This window comes from Andrographis paniculata, unplaced genomic scaffold (assembly GCF_009805555.1).
Source record: "Andrographis paniculata isolate CXL003 unplaced genomic scaffold, ASM980555v1 Contig21END, whole genome shotgun sequence".
Taxonomy (NCBI): Eukaryota; Viridiplantae; Streptophyta; class Magnoliopsida; order Lamiales; family Acanthaceae; genus Andrographis; species Andrographis paniculata.
Window position 1 is genome coordinate 2,649,101 of NW_026137502.1, and position 20,968 is coordinate 2,670,068.

The window sequence follows — 20,968 nt, forward strand, 5'->3', positions numbered from 1 at the left end:
CACCTTTCGTATCATATTTATATATATATATATACTTCAATCGTATTAAAAGAAATATCTTCTTGAGATTTGACATAAAAATTAAAGAATAATAATATTTAATTGAAAGTTGGTATAAAATAGAATATAAATAATTAAAATATTTTTGGATTTTAAATAGTAGGTTAGAGTAATAATTAGGGGTTGTATGAAAAGGTATGAATAATTTTATTATAAAGTGTGGACCACGGATATTAAATAAGGAAACAAGACAATTGTTTTGGAACGGACGAAAATGAAAAAACAAGACAAATCTTTCGGGACGGAGGGAATATATATTTATTTATATTTTGCACGAAGTTTTAAAAATATTAGTATTATAGTATGATAAAATAGAAATAAAGGTAAAAAAGATTAAATTAATACTAATAATTATATATGTAATATTATATTTATAATTTAAATAAAAATTAAATAATATGTTAGTATTAATGTATAATTATTTTTAAAAAAATAATATATAAATATTTTTAAGTGAGACATACGAAAATAATATAATAATACTTTAAATTTGTTTGGATTTCTACTATTCATCCTATTTTTCCCCCTAAAAAAACATCAAATTAAATATCTATTTTTTATTTTTTATATTATACTAAAAATTAATTTTACATTCAAAACATCACATCAACACATATTTATATCACATCATACAACTATTCAAATTCAAAACTTTTACTATTCAAATCCCAACTCAAAATCTAAACCCTCGAACAAACACACCCAAAAGTATTTTTATTATTGTTTTAGCAAAAAATTTATATTGTTTTATAATTTTATTATAAATAAAAAAAAAATGAATTGAAACCTCACATATTAAGACTTGCATCTAAAATTTTAAACACAGATTTAAGAGATTGCGAGTTTATATCTTTTGCCAAAAATTGGGAGCCTTTGTGTTTAACAATTAAATAGTAAAATTCAAGCGAAATCAGACCCGACGGGAAAGACACACTAGGCATTGGGGATTTAAACTCATGACCTCATGGTCACAAGTCTAACCCCTACACCACCGGACCATCTCTTATGGGACTTGGGTTTATAATTTTTATTGACGTAGTTTGTGTTATATGCCGCTTTACTTTATATTTTTGTTTGAGAGTGATTTGTATTGTTTGATTGCTATCGATTTCTTCGACCTCCTCACTGGATTCAAAGGGTATAATAGGGGATTAACTAGATATTTTGTGTTCTTCCATTATACATTGATTTTTTTTTTAAAAAAATAATAATAAATTTTGAAGTAAAATATGAATAAAAATTGAAAAGATTAGGAAAAAAAAAAAAAAAAAACTAATTTATACCTGAAATAACAATACAGGCAATAAGGGCGACGGACTCACAAATAACAAATTGGGCCGGGGGAGGAAACTTGCAGCGGAGGCTGAGTGCGGTGGCGGTGGTGCAACGGAGGTAGGTGTGGTGTGACAGTGGCGTAATGAAGGCGAGATGTAAGGGCAACATGGTAGAGAATTGGAAGAAAAAGACGAAGGGCGAAGCCGATTTGGATTTGAAATTTTAGGATGACCAAGACTGTGATGTGCCGAACAAAATAAACAAATGTGAATAAATGAATTTTGGGTTTGATTAAGTTAAGAAACGTATAGTGTGTGATGTGCGGTACTTGTGTGTGTGTTTATTTAAAAAAAAAATGATTAAATATATTATATTAATATATTTGAAATTGAATATTTGGGTTGGACTTGATTATTTTGGCTCAATTTTAATTTAAATATATTCTTTTTTTAAAAAAAAATTAAATCAATAATATTATTATATATAATAATATATTATTAATATTAATATATAATAAATGGATTGTCCTGTCGGATTCCCAATCCTCAAAGGAGGAATATCTCACCACTTGATGTACAGATATTTGACAAATCAAATGGTGAAGTGTTATCCATTGATAAAAATAAAAATATGAACCTAATAAGTGGGATAGAGTGAGTTATTAATTCACTAACAAGATTTTCGTCCATTCTACATTTTGACTCAATCCATTAAAATTAAATTAAGGGTTTCTTATTTCAATTCAGTTTTTTACCGACACAATTATTCTTTTCTTTTATAAAAAAATCAGTATTTAATACTCTCTTCGTCCACTTATAATGTATATATTTACTTTTGGCGCGATATTTAAAAAATAATAGTATTTTAATTATTATGAGTGATTAAACGTAGTGTAATGATATTGTTGTCTTTGTTTTTTTTTGTGTAAAAGTAACGATGTGATGTAAAGTAAGGATATTTGTGGAAAAAAAGTAGAGTATTTAATGAAATATTTACTTTGTAATTGGACATCCCAAAATATAAATATATATACTTTCTAGCCGGACGAAAGGAGTATAAAACACTACTTCATCCGTGTGCCGTTTAAAATAAAAAAAATAAAATAAATCAAAGCACGTTAATTTCGTTATAATGACTAACATCAAAATCACGCACGAATAATTAATATTCCATTCAAAGCTTCTAGAAGTTCGACAACACTACAGTCAAATTTAAATATTCTGCATGTATTTGCATCAAAGAAACACCATATTCTAGAAACATCTCGATACTACTAAAATTACTTATTGGATCTAACTTAAAACAAAATTATAGGATACACCCATGGGAAAAAGATCGAATCGAATTGAATTTTCGGTCAGTGAATAAATTTGGTTCGGATATAAATAATGTATATTTGATATATATTTATATATTTTAAATTTTATATTAATAATTATATTATACTGTATTCGATTTCGGTTCGGTTTTAGAATATTTGCAATTATTTTTATTTAATTTGAATCTTAGTTATTTTTTTAATCTATATATATTTTTTTTTTTTAATTTCGGTTCGGTAGCTTCGAATTATTTCCAATGCAAATATTTTTTGTTAATAAGAAATCCGGTTAACTAAAATTTTCGATTCAAATACGATTCACACTTTCGAATATTTGTTCAAATATGAAAATCCCTGCATATTTGCAAATTTTCGAAACGTAACCACCTACACCTCTCTAATTTTACAGGTTGATTTTCAGTAATTTCATTATATAATTATTATATTTGTATAAAATTTATTCTACAAAATATTACGTCCAAACTATTATTAAAATAAAAAATTATAATAAAACAAAACTAAAAAAAAAAATAAAAAAAATCTTGCTAGTTATTGTTGATAAGGTAACTAGAAATAGCTCATTTTTAATTGGGCCGAAAATAAGTTCGATATAAAGAATGTATGGGCCTTACTGTAGGCCCATTTAATCCTATTATTTGGGAGCCCATTAGAAGAATTGGATCCAGCCCCATATGATTTATTTTGTGTTTATGCGCTTTTTTATTGTTATTATTTAACTTTTAGGAATTTTATATTATTCAAATTTATGTTACACCCCTTCTAAATCATTATTAAAAAAAATAAAAAAAATAAAAACAATACTATATTTCAATTTAATTATCTGTTTTTTTTTTTATCAATAATACCATAAATTCTCATTCTCTATTATATATATATATATATATTACGATTTTATTCTCTACTATTATTTTTATATATATTTCGATTTCGTGTGAAAACATTCCTACTACTACATCTAAATAGAAAAAATAAAATAAATATTCACAATCATTGAATCATAATATAAAATATTTGTAGAAAATTATTGATCTCAATTGAATACGATATGAGTAAAATAATGGAGTAAATAAATACAATTAAATAAATTCTTAGAAAGCGAAATAACGTGTTGTCGTCAGAGTTGACAATTCGTCGATTCGTGTCGGATTCGAATCGTGTTGAATATTTTAAACGGGTTAAATTACTTAATCATAACTCGATCCGTTTATTATTGTATCGGATTTGGGTTGACTCGTATTGACCTGTATACATAATTAAGTCGAAATTCTTGATTCAAATTAAATAATTTTTTGTCGTGTTATTGTGTTATGTTGGATTTTATTGGTTTGAGTGTAAATTAAGTTGAATTATTTAAAATTGAATTTAGTTTAAATTAATTTATGAAAAAATTATTAAATTATGATTGTTTTGCATGTATAATAAATATATTAATCAATATTAATATATTATAATCAAATTGTCGTGTCGGATTCGAATTGAGAGCCTCAATCCTAACCCGATCCGTTTATTATCATGTCGGGTTCGTATCAAGCCAAATATATAATCGGGTTAAAATCTTTAACCCAAATCCAATTATTTTGTATCGAATCAAATGGTTATATCATATCAGTTTTTGTCTGCTCTAATTGTCATGTCCTCGTTGCAACATCTGGCAGTAAGGCACTTGTAAATAAAGCATGATTATTTCTAGAATCGAATCCTCACCACACAATTATTTTCCTAGATTTGTTTGGACGTGAATTTTCTAATTGCACGAGTATTAAAAAAAATTAAATTAACTGAGAGCATTATTTTAGATAACTTATACTCTCACTGTCCCGTACACAGTGTCTGCTATACTCTCTATAATTAGTAGATAATTAAGAATATATTAGTAAAAATAATTATTTTATAATATAAATAATTATAAATTAAGATTAAGATAACTAATTAATTTATTAAAAAAATTAAAAAATCTAAAATAAAAGACATAGTATATGAGACGAACAAAAATGACAACGTGAACATGATATCTGGACGGAGGAGTATAAATTAAATAAATATCTGTAGCAGTCAATAATTGACTATATATATATATTACAGAAATTGAAATTAGAACTGATCGCCGCTGCTCCATTTTCAGCCACACATCTGTATTTTATTTTATTTTTATTTTTTAAAAAGAAACTCACTTCGAACTGATTTCCCTTATTTATCTTATTTTTTTAAAAAAAATATCAAATTAAATATTTATTTTTTATTTTTTTTATTATATTAAAAATTAATTTTATATTTAAAATATCACATCAATATTTATTTATATTACATCATATAACTATTCAAATTCAAAATTTTTACTATTCAAATCTTAACTTAAAATCTGAACCCCAATGAAAGTGGCTCTTATTATTATTATCATATGCTTTTATTACTTTTTAAAAATATTACAGCGAATAATTATTTTACCTTACAAATAATAAAAACTAAAAAAAAAAAAAACACACACACACAAGCTAAAAACACACATTATTTTTATTTTATTTTGTCAGTATCATGTTGGTCTTATTTTCAATATATATACTAATTTTTTATATAATATTCCATTGTATTTTAGTAAAAATATATTTTATTTATTGGGTGAAACTTCTTTATATTAATATAAAATTTGCATGAAAAATCTTCATTGTCCAGATCTGATATTTATTATAAATAAAGATTTAAATTACTGAAATTTTATACAAATAAAAAACGTAGAATATTTTAAATAATTTTTTTAAATAAATAAATAACTGATTAATCATTCGCTATATAATTTTGGGTGACAATTTATTTTCTGATTTTTATAAAAATTATAAAAATAAATAATTTATCTATTATTTATTTATTTATTTTATTAAAAACTTATTAAAATATTTTACACTTTTTATTTATATAAAATTTGCATAATTTAGGTTTTTATTTAGAATCAAATACTCCCTCCGTCCACAAACTAACGTCCTACTTTCCTATTTGGAATGTCCAATAATTATTGTCCTCTTTTTATTTTTATATACAAAATTTACTATTTTACTCTTACTTTATTTACTCTTTCATTTTCTATACACAATATTAAGGGCAAATTTGTTATTTTATAATAAAAACTTTAATTGTCTAAAAAATGCGTGTAAATATCAAATAGGAGGACATTAGAAGATGGACGGAGGGAGTATTATTTTTGGACAAGTTGGATGTTTCATGCAAACTTTATATTAACACAAGAACTTTCACGCAATAAATAAAACACAGTGTAATTTATGCATTTTTACTGGATGTTATATAATTTACCTTTTAAAAATAAAATAAAATAAATTTTTATTTAAATAATATTTTACAGAAAATATAATATATTTTTATTTAATACTGTAATATAAATAATGTGAATTTCAAATTGAAATCACGTTCAAATATATGTTTCAACCAAATACATGATTAATTATTTTGAACAAATGAAAATTATTGTAGTAAGAACAATATTTATATATATATTTTTAACAATCATCACATTTTTCTATAAAATTAAATTATAGTCTCTCCATCCTAATACAGTAGTCTTGGTTACTTATTTTGTCTGTTTTAAAATAATAGTTTTATTTTTATAAATAATCATATCATTATAAAATTACCCTTACTTTTTCATTATTATTACACAATTGTCATTACTTTTTATACTAATACACCAACAAGAACAAAAACGTCTTTTACTTGTACTTTTTATCCACTACCAATATAATATCAATATTCATTAAATCTCGTGTCAAATACAACCAAGACTATAGTTTTGGGACGGGGAAATATTTTATAACAAAACATCGCGGCTAAATTACTATTCAAATAAAATAATTAAAACACAAAACTAAATTAAACTCCAAAAAAATACCACTTTAATATCAATGATTAAAAATATTAAAAAAATTATATTTCAAATTAAATTAAAATATTTTAAACAAAAATATTGTTATTATATTAATATAAAATATTTCTAAAACTCTAACAAGAAATGTAATTTAAATACTTCGTCAAGTAGGATTAAATAATATCATGAAAGTTAGATTGTATCAGTAATCTTATAAATTAGTATAATTATATCAGATTTTTAATTATATAAGGCTCTAATACAACAAATTAAATATATCAGATCTTATAAAATACTACATCCGTTGTCTGCTACACTGTAGACACGGTATTTTAGGAAGAGTGTAATTAGTAGATAATTAAAAATATATTAGTGAAAATAATTATCTTATAATATAAATAATTATAAATTAAGATTAAGATAACTAATTAGTTTAATTAAATTTTTTTTAAAAAAATTTAAAAATTTAAAATGAGATTAAAGTATCTAATCATTTTCCAAAAAATGAAAGTGATATGGTATGTGGGACGGATAGAAACGGCAACGTGGACATAGTATCTGGGACGGAGGGACTCCCTCCGTCCGCTTACAAAGTTTACATGTTTTTATTTTGGGACGTCCAATTAAAAAGTTTACATTTCATTAAATACCTTACTTTTTTCCACAAATATCCTTACTTTACATCACATCATTACTTTTATACAAAAAAAGTAAGGGCAAAAATATCATTACACTACTTTTAACTACTCACTATAATTAAAATACTATTATTTCTTAAATATCGCGCCAAAAGTAAATGTAAGTCTTGTAAATGGACGAAGGGAGTATAATGATAAAATGAGATGCATGTGTAAGATTATCAGATAGTTTTAAATCAAAACATATGGTTATTCATTTTGTATTTATTATTATTATTTTTTTAAGTCTATCTTAATTCAATTTTTAGGGTTTGTTTGGTTGTGATTTGAAACGAGATGTTGATTTAAATTTTTATTTATATAAAATTTTGACGTGATATTTTGTAGAAAGAAATAATATACTTCTAAGCTCTGTTCACTTATGAAGTATACACATTTCTGTTCAATTACAAATTAATTATTTTTTTAGTAATTATAAATCATATTTTTTTTTTACAAATAATCACATTTGACTATCACATCATTATTTTTACATTAAAATTGAAAGGAAAAATTGGATTTTACATTACTTTTAACTGTCCATTATAATTAAAATACTATTATTTTTTCAAATATGTACAAAAAAAAAAATGTATATTTTTAAAATGGACAAAAGGAGTACTTTTATTAAAAATTGTCCAAAGTGAATAATATTTATTTGAATTTAAAATGATAAAAAAAAAACTTTAATTTTTTAAGAACTCTATAAACTCATAATTGTAGATCGAAGGCTATTATTATTATTATTATTATTATTACACCACATATATATATATATATATATCTGATGTTAGTTAATTGTCAATTAATGAAAAGTTAGGACCAAACACCAAAGTTTATCTTTCAATGAGCAATGAAGTCTATCTTTAGCAAAGAGTTTCAATGTATTAATTAATTGATTATAAATTTAATTAAATTCCAAAATGATGAGAAGAAATAAAAACCAATTGATAGAATTAATTTGCTTGTGTTTTTTAATCACGTTTTTTTATACTCCCTCCGTCCCATAAATAATATCCATTTGTTTTTTGCACGTGGTTTTAGAAATATTAGTATTATATTACAATGTAGTAGGAATAAAGTAGAAATGACTAAAATAACTTTATTAATATGTGTAATATAAAAGTAATGAACATTTGTGTAATATATTGTAAGTTGTAAGAGTATTTGTAATGTTAGGTATATAGTACAGTTACTAAAAAAGAAAATTGATACTTTGTTATAGGACGGAATAAAATGAAAAAATGAATACTTTGTTATAGGACGAATTAAAATGGAAAAATAAATATTTTGTTATAAGACAGAGGAAGTATTTAATTTGGTTCACCAACATGTGATTTAATTTGAATATACATGTTTCCAATATGTTTCGTTCTATATCTAATATAAATTGCGTAATTATATTAATTAATTTCAATTTAGACATTTATAAATTAGATAATATTTTTTTTTTATAATAATTTTGGTGAGTTCACTTATTTTTTACCTAAAACCCTCTAGAATTTTAGGTTGTGCATTTCAGCGTTTAAGATATTTAAAAATTTTATTATTAATTATTATAAATTATAAAAATATAATGAAAATTTGTAAAAGTGTTATTAATATATAGATTATTGTACGAATTTAAAAAAAAAAAATATATATATATATATAATGAGTTTGTTCTATATGTATATTTTAGTGAATGTATTTTTTATGTTAAATATGAAGAATTGTATTGATAATATAAAAAATACTTCTTCCGTCATGCAAATATGTGCTCATTTGATCAGACACGAGTTTTAATAAAAGTGAGTAATAATTGTTATTTTTTTTTAAGTAAAAAAAATACAAAAATGTAATAATTTTTTACTTAAAAATGAAATGAGAATATTTTTCAATAACAACCCAAAAAGAAAAGTGAACATAAATTTGAATCACGGAGGGAGTAATATTTTGTATTCAATTATTGATTTTTTTTAGGTGGATATAATATATAATATATATTATATTAATGTATTTAAATTATTATTTTTTAATACTCTTTTCGTCATCCAAATCTATTTGCATTTTTTTTTTGTCATCCAAATTTATTCTCGTTTAATTTTTAGTAAAAAAATAAAAAATACTCCCTCCGTCACGGTCCAAAGGGGTCTTTCGAGGTTTTGTAGTAGATTAAAAAGTAATAGTTTTTTATTAGTCGGTGAAAGTATATATGCAGTTTTGACATTTTTGCCCTTTGACTTTAGGTAAAAAATAATTGTACGTGTAGTAGTATATTTGTAATTTAGATAAAAGTTAATGGTATTTTATTATTGGTGTATAATTATTTTTACTAAAATAGAAAAAAATACTTTGAAGTGGGACAAACGAAAATGATAAAATGATACTTTGAGTTGGGACGGAGAGAGTATTAAATGAACAAAACCTATATTTTCTTTTTAAAATATTATTTGAACAAAAATTCAAAATCAAACACACCGTTCTTTTTACTTCATTTTTTTTTTTAAAAAAAAAACCATTACCTATTGAATATTACTCCGATAATTTTTGTATGGAAGTTATATATATATATATATATTTCTTATAAAATATTACATTTAATAATTATATTTTTCACAAAATAAAATATCAATACAAAAAGAAATTTAAAACAAACAACATCTTAGAATTTTGGTTTGATAGAGAATGTTCCATTTTTATTTTTTATTTTTTAGAGACAATGTTCTTTTAAATTGATGGATGAGTGAATAAATGTGGTTTTATTGAGAGGTGGATGAATGAATACAATTTTATTCATAGTTAATTGTAATCTCTTAGAAGTTTGTTCAGTTTTTTTTCAATCATTCACAAATAAATTTCAAAATTATTACATTATATTCTTAAATTTCAATTAAAAAATAAAAAATAAAAAAATAATAAAAATAATATAATGACTCATGAATGGTACATTACTCTTGTTAACTTTAACAAAATATAAAAAATTCTTTTGGACATGATTTGGCATTATGGAACATTGATTGAGCATATATATAACTTCAAGGCCTTGAGTATAAAATATTTTTTCATTTTTATATATATAAAAAAAAATTATTTTCCACATACATTCTAGGTTTGTTTGCACAAGACAAACAATATAAAATTTAGATTATGGGTTTGTCTCGTAATCCGTTGATAGATTTTAGCTGACTCAATTAGCTGTTTGTATTAAAATGTTTGATAAACTAATTGTTTGATATGAGCTATTTATACGTAAAATCACAATCGATGGCATTTATATTTTAATTTTTAAAATTTTTTAATTGTGGTTTTTTTTTTTAAAAAAAAATAAAATTTGTTATTAGTTATTTGAAATTGCGAATGTGTTATAAAATATATATATATTTTTTTTTATTAATTTTAGATGTGAGAAAAATAATATATATTTCTATTTAAATATAAATATTTTTTTTATTAAGAATGATGTAAAATATAAAATAGTAAAATTTTTGTAAATATATTTATTATATTAATTATTGATTAATTTATTATATTTATAATTTTTAGTAAATTTATTCTATTTTATTTACTTTTAATATAAAAATAAATTACTAATATTTATGTTTTTATTTTATTTTGATAAATATATATTGTTTACAAATAAAATTTATTATATATAAAATTAATTAATTTAATTTTATAAAAATAAAATTATAATTTAATAAATAATAGTATATTAAAATAATTTATAATTAATGCAGTAGAAAATATATTTATATATATGTAAAATAAATAATAATATTTTAAGGGCAAATAAGGAATAAAGAAAATTAAATTAAAAAAACTCTTTCAAAACGTTGGGTTATATAGCTTTTCAGAAATTAACTTTTTTGAGCCAATAAGCTATTTTAGAAAGCTAATTTACCAAACACCTAAATTAGTTTTTGACTTATTAAACAACTAAAAGTTGTTCAAGGAATCTGTCTGGTCAAACATTCTGCAACATTTTTTTTTTATGTCTCAAATTTACTGTAATATTTCTGAATTAATAAATAAATAATTATATTTATATATAGCATATATATATATTTCACTTTATTTTATCGTATCATTCAAATAAAAATACATTTTTTTCACAAATCACATCACCTAATTTTTAAATTATTTTAAATTATCATACTTAATATTACTCACTTAAATTTTCATGTCAAACTTAAATGTTGCGCAATGTTCGAAACAAAAGGAGTAATATATAATCTATTATTATATATTGTATTAATACATACTATCAAACATATTTTGGCAAAATAGCAAAAAATTTCATGTGATTTTCCGAATTCGTTGAAAATCCATCGCAGTTCTAAAATTCTAAAAAACCTACTTGTGGTATCGAAAATATTGCACACTCGATCCTCCTCTAAATTATACTAAGAAACAATAAATTTTATCATATTTGATCGTTATCACTCGACCATCCCCTCTAAATTTTATTAGCAGACGACGTTAAATTTTATCATATTTGACCGTTATGTCTTTATTTATATATTTTTTAATTTATTTGTCTCTCTCATGCTCTTCTTTCTTCCCTCTTCTCCGAGGCATCCACTCTCATCTTTCTTTTTTCCTTTTTCACCTAGATATCCACTCTCATTTTCTTATTTTTTTATCTTCTTCCTTTTTTTTTTTTTTTTCAAAAGATTGCTAAGAGAATCACCGATGAAAGTATTCACTCGTTGTCTGTTAGTCCAAGAGACGAAGCCACTAATGCGCTGGACGCAGTCGTTGTTTGGAGTCGAAGCCGCTGCTGTGCCGGAGGAGCAACCGTTAAGAACCGCCACCACTGCCGATCATCGGAATGAGCTTGAGTTATTCACCCGTCAAGCGATTTGTGGGAAACAGATTCAATATTGTCCAATTTCATAACACGAACAGAAAGAAACTTAATTAAATTCAATTTACTTTTGAGTTCTGTTTGTTGTGTTCCTTCTTTTCCAAATTTTCTTTACTATCAGGTTCTTTCTTTTATTTTTTTTCCCAATTTTTTGTTCTCTAAGCTAACCATGGTCTTTCTTTTTTTTTTTTATTTTCCTCAATTTTTTTTTTCTTTTCCAATTCTTCCTACGGCACACTAAGTTTTTTTTTTTTTGGTTCTTTCTCTTCTTCTTCAATTTTTCTTCAAGGCCACCAAATTTTTTATTTTTTAATTTTCTGTTCTTCTTTTGCTAAATTTTCTTTATTCTTTTTTTTTTTCCCTTCTTTTATTCTTCTTTAGACGCACCAGGTTCAAAAATAGGCGGTTTGAAACCAAATATTTACTACTTTTTGAGCTCGAATGAACGAATAAAAGAAGGAGACGGAGAGAAGAGTGCTCCGAAGATTTTTATGCAACGTTTTACAAATTAAAAGTAAATTTTTTTAAATTTTAAAACCAGTAAGATTTTTCTATCAAATTCTAACAAATCCCATAATAATTTTATGCTATTTTATATATATATATATATATATATATATAAAATGACGTATCCGGGCAAATCAGCAAAAGTAACCAAACGCGGCGGGTGACATGTTTGGCTTATAATAACGACAACAACATCACGTGATAGACTATAATAACAATGAATTAATTAATGACGATGATGTATGTGGTTTCACATGTCATAATCAACCGTGTATCTATTATATCTATATATATAATATATATTCTCTACCTCGTTTCAATTTGGAGGTCAGAGAATTAAATAATAATAATAACAATAATAATAATAATGGCCAAAGTATTTCCAAACGCACCGTCGGCGCCGCCGCCGGAGTCCTGCAATCGCGGCCAAGCTGCGGCGGAGTCTGTTCTCCTCACCGTCTGGAAGAAGTCGTTGCTCTTCAATGGCGACGGATTCACAGTCTTCAACGCCGCCGGCGACCTCGTCTACAGAGTAGACAATTACATCACCGGAAAAAAGGGGGAAATAATACTCATGGACGCCCTAGGTTCGCCTCTTCTAACAATTCGCCGAAAGGTAAAGCTAATTTCCATGAAAATCATCCTCAAATCGATCGATTGTTTCTTCAATTCGAAATAGATCTGTGAATTGATTTGCAGAGGCTTAGCCTAGAAGATACCTGGCTGGTGTTCGACGGCGAATCCGCCGATCTCCGGCGGTTTACGGCGAGGAAAACATTGAAGCTGCTCAATTCTAATTGCTTAGCTGAAGTTACCTTCTTCGATGGCGGAGGGAGGAGGATGAACGAACCGCGGTTCAAAGTCGAAGGATCGTACGAGCGGCGGCGCTGCGCGGTTTACGACGAGAAGCGGCGGCGCGTGGCGGAGATTAAGCCGAAGGAGGCTTCGGTTCGAGGAGTTTCCATTGGCACCGAGATCTTCCATCTGGCGGTTACCGCGGAAATGGAAACCGCTTCAGCCATGGCTATCGTCATCCTCCTCGATCAGATGTTTGAGCCTTTGCCTTCGCGGCGGCTTCTGCTGAATTGAATCGACATTTTTTTTTTTTCTCCGCGCCGTATCTGAATTTTAGTAATCGGTGGATTTGAGTTCTGTTCGCTCTCCATTTTCGAATCTCGAGCAGATCTGGAACTTGCTTGTGAAGGAGATTTGTCTGGAGCAGGGAGGAATTATTGATCGAATCGAATTGGTTTGTGAAGGACTAATGCTCGATAAAGTACGAATTATCCTCTTGAGTGAATTTAGCAGAAACAATAACAATAGAATAATTACGGCGAAAACCTCATCGATGTGAGGAGTAAAAACTACGGGACCGAAGTCCATAAAATTTCCACTATAATCAAAAGGGGTTACAACTAGTTCGACACAAAAATCAACCCAAGTTCCAACTCACAAGATATAACACCAATCTTGTCAACAAATATATGAGTAAAATAGAAATTCACAAATAGTACCATTCTGTTCAGATCCAAATACTCGATGATCCAAACATTTGATCACGATGTCCATCGTTCATAATTTACTCCACGATGTCCCCAACAACATCAAATTCCAGCCTGATCAAACGGCTAGATCTTTCGATTCGATATCAACACCGAAACTAGTCCGAAAGAATCCATAAGGAAACAGAGCTCTCTGTTCGTGTCTATATCGGAACTTGTGATGTTTTGATTCCGATCTCCATCGTTCAGAATGTAGACATATGAGTGACAAATCTTTTACCTAAATTTTGGGACGATCCAACAATTGAATATTCATAGATAGTTATTTTACCAGACTGCGCATACGGTGAGCAAAGTGGCGGCTGCACCTTTTTTTAATCACACTCTAATCCTAATCACTCAATATCAAATTTGTTGATTATCCCAATGTGAAGTTACCCAAATGCCCTTCCACATTAACGAAAAATAAGAACAGTTTGAGGATATGGCGTGATGATCGGAGGTTTGAATCTGAAGAATGTTTGGAGAAGACGATGGATATGTAGATGGTGTGATTTGCTGCAGCCATTACTGCTCTGTGATTGAGATTGGTGTGAAGTATTATATGTTATATATTCACTGTCAAGAAATAAATAAATAAATATTTTGTTCATATTTTTAGTGAGGATTTGGTATAACAATGATATGTAAAATAATTAGCATATTGATATTACAAAATACAATTTGATTATGTACTCAATTTTAAATACAATTTATGTAACTAGCATATTACAAAATGACCGCATACAAATACAAAAATATTTTTGTCATTTTCTTTTCATTTAGACTACGTATTGATCTAATAATTAATATTTAAATATCAACATACAAAAAACTCTTCGTACTATTCTCATCGATATAATTTTTTATACCTAACATAAAAAATACATTCATCTTAAAATATTTTAGAATTATAAGAGCTAAAAAAGTATGCTCATAAAAAATACTCAAATTGTATTGATATTTCCTCGGTCAAGTCTAATATATATATATATATATATATATGACTTGCCCAATGTGGCTCGGACATAATTTGCATACTATTCAACTGGGCTCAATGTTCGGACATTATTAAAAAAATTTGGAAAGCTTTAAAATAGAGAATGAAGAAAGAAGTTCAATGTATCGTCAAAATCCAATCTTGTGAAGGATCATATCTATTTTGGTTATGGAGAAGCTATGGTCATGAATCATGTCCAAATACATCAATCCCATCGATGTATCTATGAATCAATGTTCCCATTGTCATAGCATAATTCATACAACCTCATTATTACATATTGATTATGTTATTGTGTTGATTTGGAGAAATCAATACCATTTTGATTTTTTTTTTAAAAAAAAGATAGATTCAATGTCCAGATAACAGCAATTTTTAATTCTGCAAATTTTTTATATTTATTATACATCAGTTTTGTTACTTGTGTTGATTTGGAGAAATCAATACCGTACTGATTTTCTCAAAAAGCACATATTGAATGTGCAGATAATATCAACTTAATTTCTCAAATAACATCAAATTAAGAGTTATAAAACACAGATCTAAAGTTTAGAAAACACATTTTAAATATAGTACATAGTATTTGAACTATTGATCGGTACTATATGAACTATCGAACGTTGTTTTCTAGAGATTCAAACGATATTGCGTGAGAAAATCAACACAGTTTTAATTTTTTCAAATCTGCACCGTAATCACCCCTGTTATATATATGTATATATTTGTATCTACAGAAATTTTACTTATTATGAGAGCAATGTTCGATCAAGTCATCCCATCCTTTGTATAGTAACATGTCTGTTCAAAATTACAAAGCCATGGTTTGCTGCTAACTTTCCGAGGACACGAAATACCTTCCTACAACCCCATGTCCTGATCGTAATTCTGCTTAATTCATTACTAACATTGCTCACAAAATTAACCAACACTAAAATGGAAGAATTTCAAAGTTAGAAGACGATAAGTAGTATACAACAAAAGTGCATGTTTTGTGTAGCCAACATTTTAATTATGTTTCGTTGCGCGCCATAAAAGCCGAAGCTCCGTGGCAGACGGCCATGGCGTTGCCTCTACCTCCGATAGCCGGCACTGCTGTAGGAATCCAGGCATTGCAAGAAGAACCCTGATGATCACTGTAAAATTAATCTTTTACACAGACAATGATTCATATTATCATTATTATTCGATATTTTCACTAGAAAACAATTGAAATTTAGCTACAAAAACTTTCGTAGCAAAAGGTAATGAATTTGTATTAAAAAGATTTTTGCAACTAAATACCTTTTGTCACCTATACCGCATTGGTAAAGGTCTTAAGCAAAAAATTAAATTTTCGTAACGAAAGATAATTTTTTCGCAATGAAAATTAAAAAAGAAATATAACCACAAAAATATTATTTTGTAGCTAACACTACCAAAATAAATAAATAAATAGTAAATTAGTAATGAAATTTTGTTCCTAAAGTTCACATAGTTAACACAATTCTCTCTTTAATTCCGTCTCTAATATCATTAGTTAGGGAAAAAATTAATTTAGGAACAAAAAAAATTGATAATATTTTGTGGTGTAAAGCTCTTTTTCTATAAAAATAAAATTTATAACAAAAGAATTTTAGTAATTAAATATTCATAATCTTTTTAGCCAAACTAAAAATTCACCTATCCCAATAACAAAAAAAACCTGATTTGAATGATCCTTTAGGGTTTACATATGCTCATATGTTTTGTTATAATTCAAATTGTTTTTGCAGCTAAAATCCTTTTACTAGAAAATCAAAATTTGTATTGAAAAACAACGTTTTAACTATAAAAATATTTCGTGGTTAAAAATATTATAGCTAATTAGCTGATTGTAGACTTGTAGTATAGATTTCTTGCCTGATAAGTGTCTCCTGATCCGAAAATGGCGCCATCATCGCCGCCCCCTTCTTGAACCGCCATCATCGGCACCCCAAAACCATTGCCACTCGCCGCGCCGGAGCTCTCAAAGACCCCCGAATTCGAGCCAACATTCGAGCAAGAATCAAGACTCATCAAGTTGTGCAGCAACAAGTTATGATTGCTCCCTCCGAGCTCGTTGAACCCTTGATGATCTTGCTGTTCTTGTTTGCACCAGAGCCTTTGGTGGGGATAAGGGTAGAGATTCGCGATCGAATGAGGCTGGTGGAAGGCGATGGAGGAGGGCCAAGAAGGGTTGTTCATGGAGGTTGTGTAGCCGGTCATTTGCTCGTCGTCTAGGTGAAGATTCAAGGTGTTTCCTTCGTTCACAACACAGTGCATTTCGAGGGCCATGTTCTCGGCATTTTCTGCGTCCTTTAAGCGCTTTGAGGCGCCCCCGATTGGGAGAGTGGTGCTCTCGAGGATGGTTTTTACATCGTACCGGTTTATCTCAAAGTTTGTCACGGCGTTTAGGCCGCGGAACTTTATGGCTGCGATGTCGTAGGCTTCGGCTGCTTCTTCTTGTGTGCCTTAAAAAATATCGGGAAGAATTAAGAATGATTCATTTCTGTTAAGTTATACTTATTTCCTTAAATAGTATCAAGAATCTTGAAAGAATTTGTCAAGAATTGAGATATCATATCATTTACATTAATAATTTATAAATGCAGGACAAGAACTACAAGCACACGACATATTGCTATAGAGCAAATATTCCTATAGAGCGCATATTTTTTCAAATAGTATAAATCAAAAGTTTAAAAAAGTACCGATCAAAATTTCAGAAAGCATCGATTAAAAATTCAAAAAGCAAGCATGAGCTATATTAAAACTCATGCCCTCTGAACTCTTGATTGATGTTTTTTGAACTTTGAATTGATGCTCTTAGGAGTCTTGAATGGTGTCAATGTAATTGTCTCGATATATATATATATGTTGTCGAATAATCAGAAACTAGTTTGGAAGAAATTAAAGTACTTACTAAAAGTTCCCAAGTAAAGGTCTTTGTTTCCTGCAACTCTTCCTATCCTTGCTTGCCATCTTCCATGTTGATGGTGTCTGCTCATTCACACAAAATCCATACTTCAAAACTTCAATTAACTTACATGATGCTAATTCTTTTGGTAAAATTATGAGACTTTTTCTAGATTCTTTGACTTTTCGAAAATATTATATAAAATCCCATTTTTATGAGATTATGTGGAATATGAAAGAATCTCGTGATTTTCAGATAATTCTATACAATATTTTTTAAAACATAAGTGAAGACTATTTTTTTAACTGGGTAAATTACAAGTATTTTTGCCAATTTTTATCGACAAGGAGAACAGTGAAAAATAAAATAATGAAGTTCAATATGATATAATATATATATATATTTACCTTGTAACACCTCTATATATGGAGGCCCCTCGAGAGAAACCACTGCTTTTCCTAAATAAAAGATGAAATATTTTTTGTGTTAACAAAGTTTATATATATATATATATATATATTAGTAGTTGGAACGAGAGTTTGTCTTAAATTTTTAAGTAAAAAAAAATATATATTTACCTTCTTAGGGATGCTACATATTCCTGCCTAGTCATGTGCTTCATTTCCTCCATTTCTGTCTCATAGTTGCTAATCTAAAACAGATAAAGAACCACATGAATCTTTCAACAAATATATATATATAATTTATTAGAAGATAAAAATTAAATAAACTTACAGGAAAGTTAGTAGTTGTGGTAGTTCCCCAGTATTTGAGTGCTGCTAAATCATATGCCCTAGCTGCCTTTTCTTCCTTGTCATAACCTCCTGCAAAATTTCATTACAGAAGTGTTTTCATGTAAATAACAATAGAATTTATATATATATATATATATATAGGGATTTGTAAATATTAAGAAATTATACTTTCAAAGTGGAAACAAGATGAGGAAATTTTGGAAAAGGCTTACCCAGATAAACTGCAGTAAAGAATGGAATCATCCCATTGCAAAGCCACACAGGTAAATAAATTAGTGAGTTATAATTTTACATCAAATAATATATATATATATATATGTATGTATGTATGTATATCAATGGCAGACAGAATTTCAACTGCACATACCTTGCCTTCCTTTCCGGGTTTGTCCCTCTCTTCTGCAACTATTATCCCATAAATGTGCTTCATATCTTCCTGTCCACCTATGTCTGCCCACCAACGCACGAAAATCGTTGACACAATTTTTTTTTTTTTTAAAAAAAAAAAAGAAAAGAAAAAAGCTTGTTTTGCAATTAATTAGTTGAAAAGGAAAAAAAAAAAATTAATTCGATTCAAATTTCAAACCTCGTCACGCCGCGGTATATTGAGGTTCTTTGTCCGAATGTGTCGATAGATTTCCTCGGCAGTGACTCGATTGCGCCGGCGCCGGCGCCGCTGCTCTGACTACTATCGGCGGCGGCCTGCAATTTTCCGGCGTCGGAGGAGCCAGTGCTCATGGAAAGCGACAAGGTCTGCGCACCGGAGGCTGGCTTGGAATCTGCTGCAGTGGTAGCCTGGGGGTTGTTCTTCAGCCAGTTTTTGATCATGGAGAGTCCCATGGTGTTTGTGTTGAGATTGGGCTGGTTATGGTGGTCGGATTGTTGGTAGATGTTGTACTTGAAGGTCTGGTCATGGTGGATTGCAGTACTGTAATCTGCAGTCTGCTTGTTTGGTTGTTGTTGTTGATGATGACGATGATGATGATCTAATTGGTTGTCTGCAAAAGATTGGCCAAGAAAGTTTTCGAGTTTTGGGGTTTCTTGATTGATTTGTGTGCATGTGAAGGAGCTTAAGCTCCAATCTGCAAAAAAAAAAAAAAAAAAAATTCAAATTAGGGTTTCTTCTTGCATTGGGGTTTGGGAGGGATGATGACAAAGACCAAATTTGGAATTCCAAAAACTATAGATACATAAAATTGAATAATTGATTAAATAAAAAACATTGTTGTGAACAAAGTGGGAAGATTGAAGGGCATAAATCATATCAAATCAAATCAAATTAAATTAAATTAAACCTAACCTGGAGATTGAGAACTGTTCCTGGTGAAAGTAGGTGGAAGAAGAGCGAAAGAAGGCGTTTGGGAGGTGGCCGCCATGAGATCGAAGCATTCTGCAGGAGCTTCATCGGAGGAGAAAGCAACCTGCTGTTGCTGTTGTTGATGATGAGGTGAAAGTGAGAATCCCAACCAGTGGGTGTTCATGGAGGCAGCTTCTTTTAGGGTATTGCCCTAATTTCTATGGAGAATCTAATTAATAAACCCTAGTAGAGCTTAATCATATGCTGTTAGTCATGCAGATATATATATATATATTATATATGTATGTATGTATGTGGGAAGAAGATGAAGAGGTTAGGATTTTATTGAGAAATGGAGAAGAAGAAGATGATGAGGGAAAGGGTCCAAAAATGGTTCTAAGAGAATATGTCATTAATTTGTTCTTCCAAGGCAAACAAGCAGTAGCAGTAGCAGATTTATATATACTAAATTACTTACAGCAAGAGTAGTCTGTCTGTCTGTGTGTATGTATCTATTTGTTTCTCACTCTATATATATATATATGTTTGTTTCTCTCTCTTGATGTTGTTGGTCATAAATGTGGTGCCTGGAGTTGAGGGCCAGGGGAGGGGTGGGGAAGAAGACACAGATCCCAAAAACCCTAGCTTTAATTTGCTCTGTGATTTGAGAAATTGAAGGAACTCAGTACGTCGTCTCTGTTATGGTTAGGGTTGTGCCGAGGGCAGAATTGTCCTTTCACATAATACTATATGTACATATACATTCTTGGAGTCCTTTAAATTGTTTATTTATTGCGAACCAACAATTTTAAGATTATTTATTTTACCATAAATATCTATTGATATTCACTTCTTGTAAATTTATGGTATAAGAAAATATCAT

At 27.9% G+C, this 20,968-nt stretch overlaps 2 protein-coding genes across 2 annotated transcripts; one reads left to right on the forward strand and one right to left on the reverse strand.

Annotated features, from left to right (window-relative positions):
• Positions 1-12,820: 12,820 nt before the first annotated feature.
• Positions 12,821-13,873, forward strand: LOC127244932 (protein LURP-one-related 8-like). Its single transcript, XM_051265536.1, has 2 exons — positions 12,821-13,194; positions 13,278-13,873. Exons 1-2 carry the CDS (start codon positions 12,946-12,948, stop codon positions 13,665-13,667), a joined length of 639 nt encoding a protein of 212 aa, XP_051121493.1. The 5' UTR covers positions 12,821-12,945; the 3' UTR covers positions 13,668-13,873.
• A 1,975-nt stretch (positions 13,874-15,848) lies between these two features.
• LOC127244733 (AP2-like ethylene-responsive transcription factor AIL1) lies at positions 15,849-20,527 on the reverse strand. Its single transcript, XM_051265212.1, has 10 exons — positions 20,089-20,527; positions 19,375-19,870; positions 19,156-19,238; positions 19,001-19,009; positions 18,769-18,857; positions 18,612-18,685; positions 18,441-18,491; positions 18,040-18,116; positions 16,998-17,587; positions 15,849-16,242 (listed from the first exon to the last, which is right to left on the reverse strand). The coding sequence occupies exons 1-10, from the start codon at positions 20,267-20,269 to the stop codon at positions 16,129-16,131; spliced, it is 1,764 nt and encodes a 587-aa protein (XP_051121169.1). The 5' UTR covers positions 20,270-20,527; the 3' UTR covers positions 15,849-16,128.
• Between the last annotated feature and the right edge of the window lie 441 nt (positions 20,528-20,968).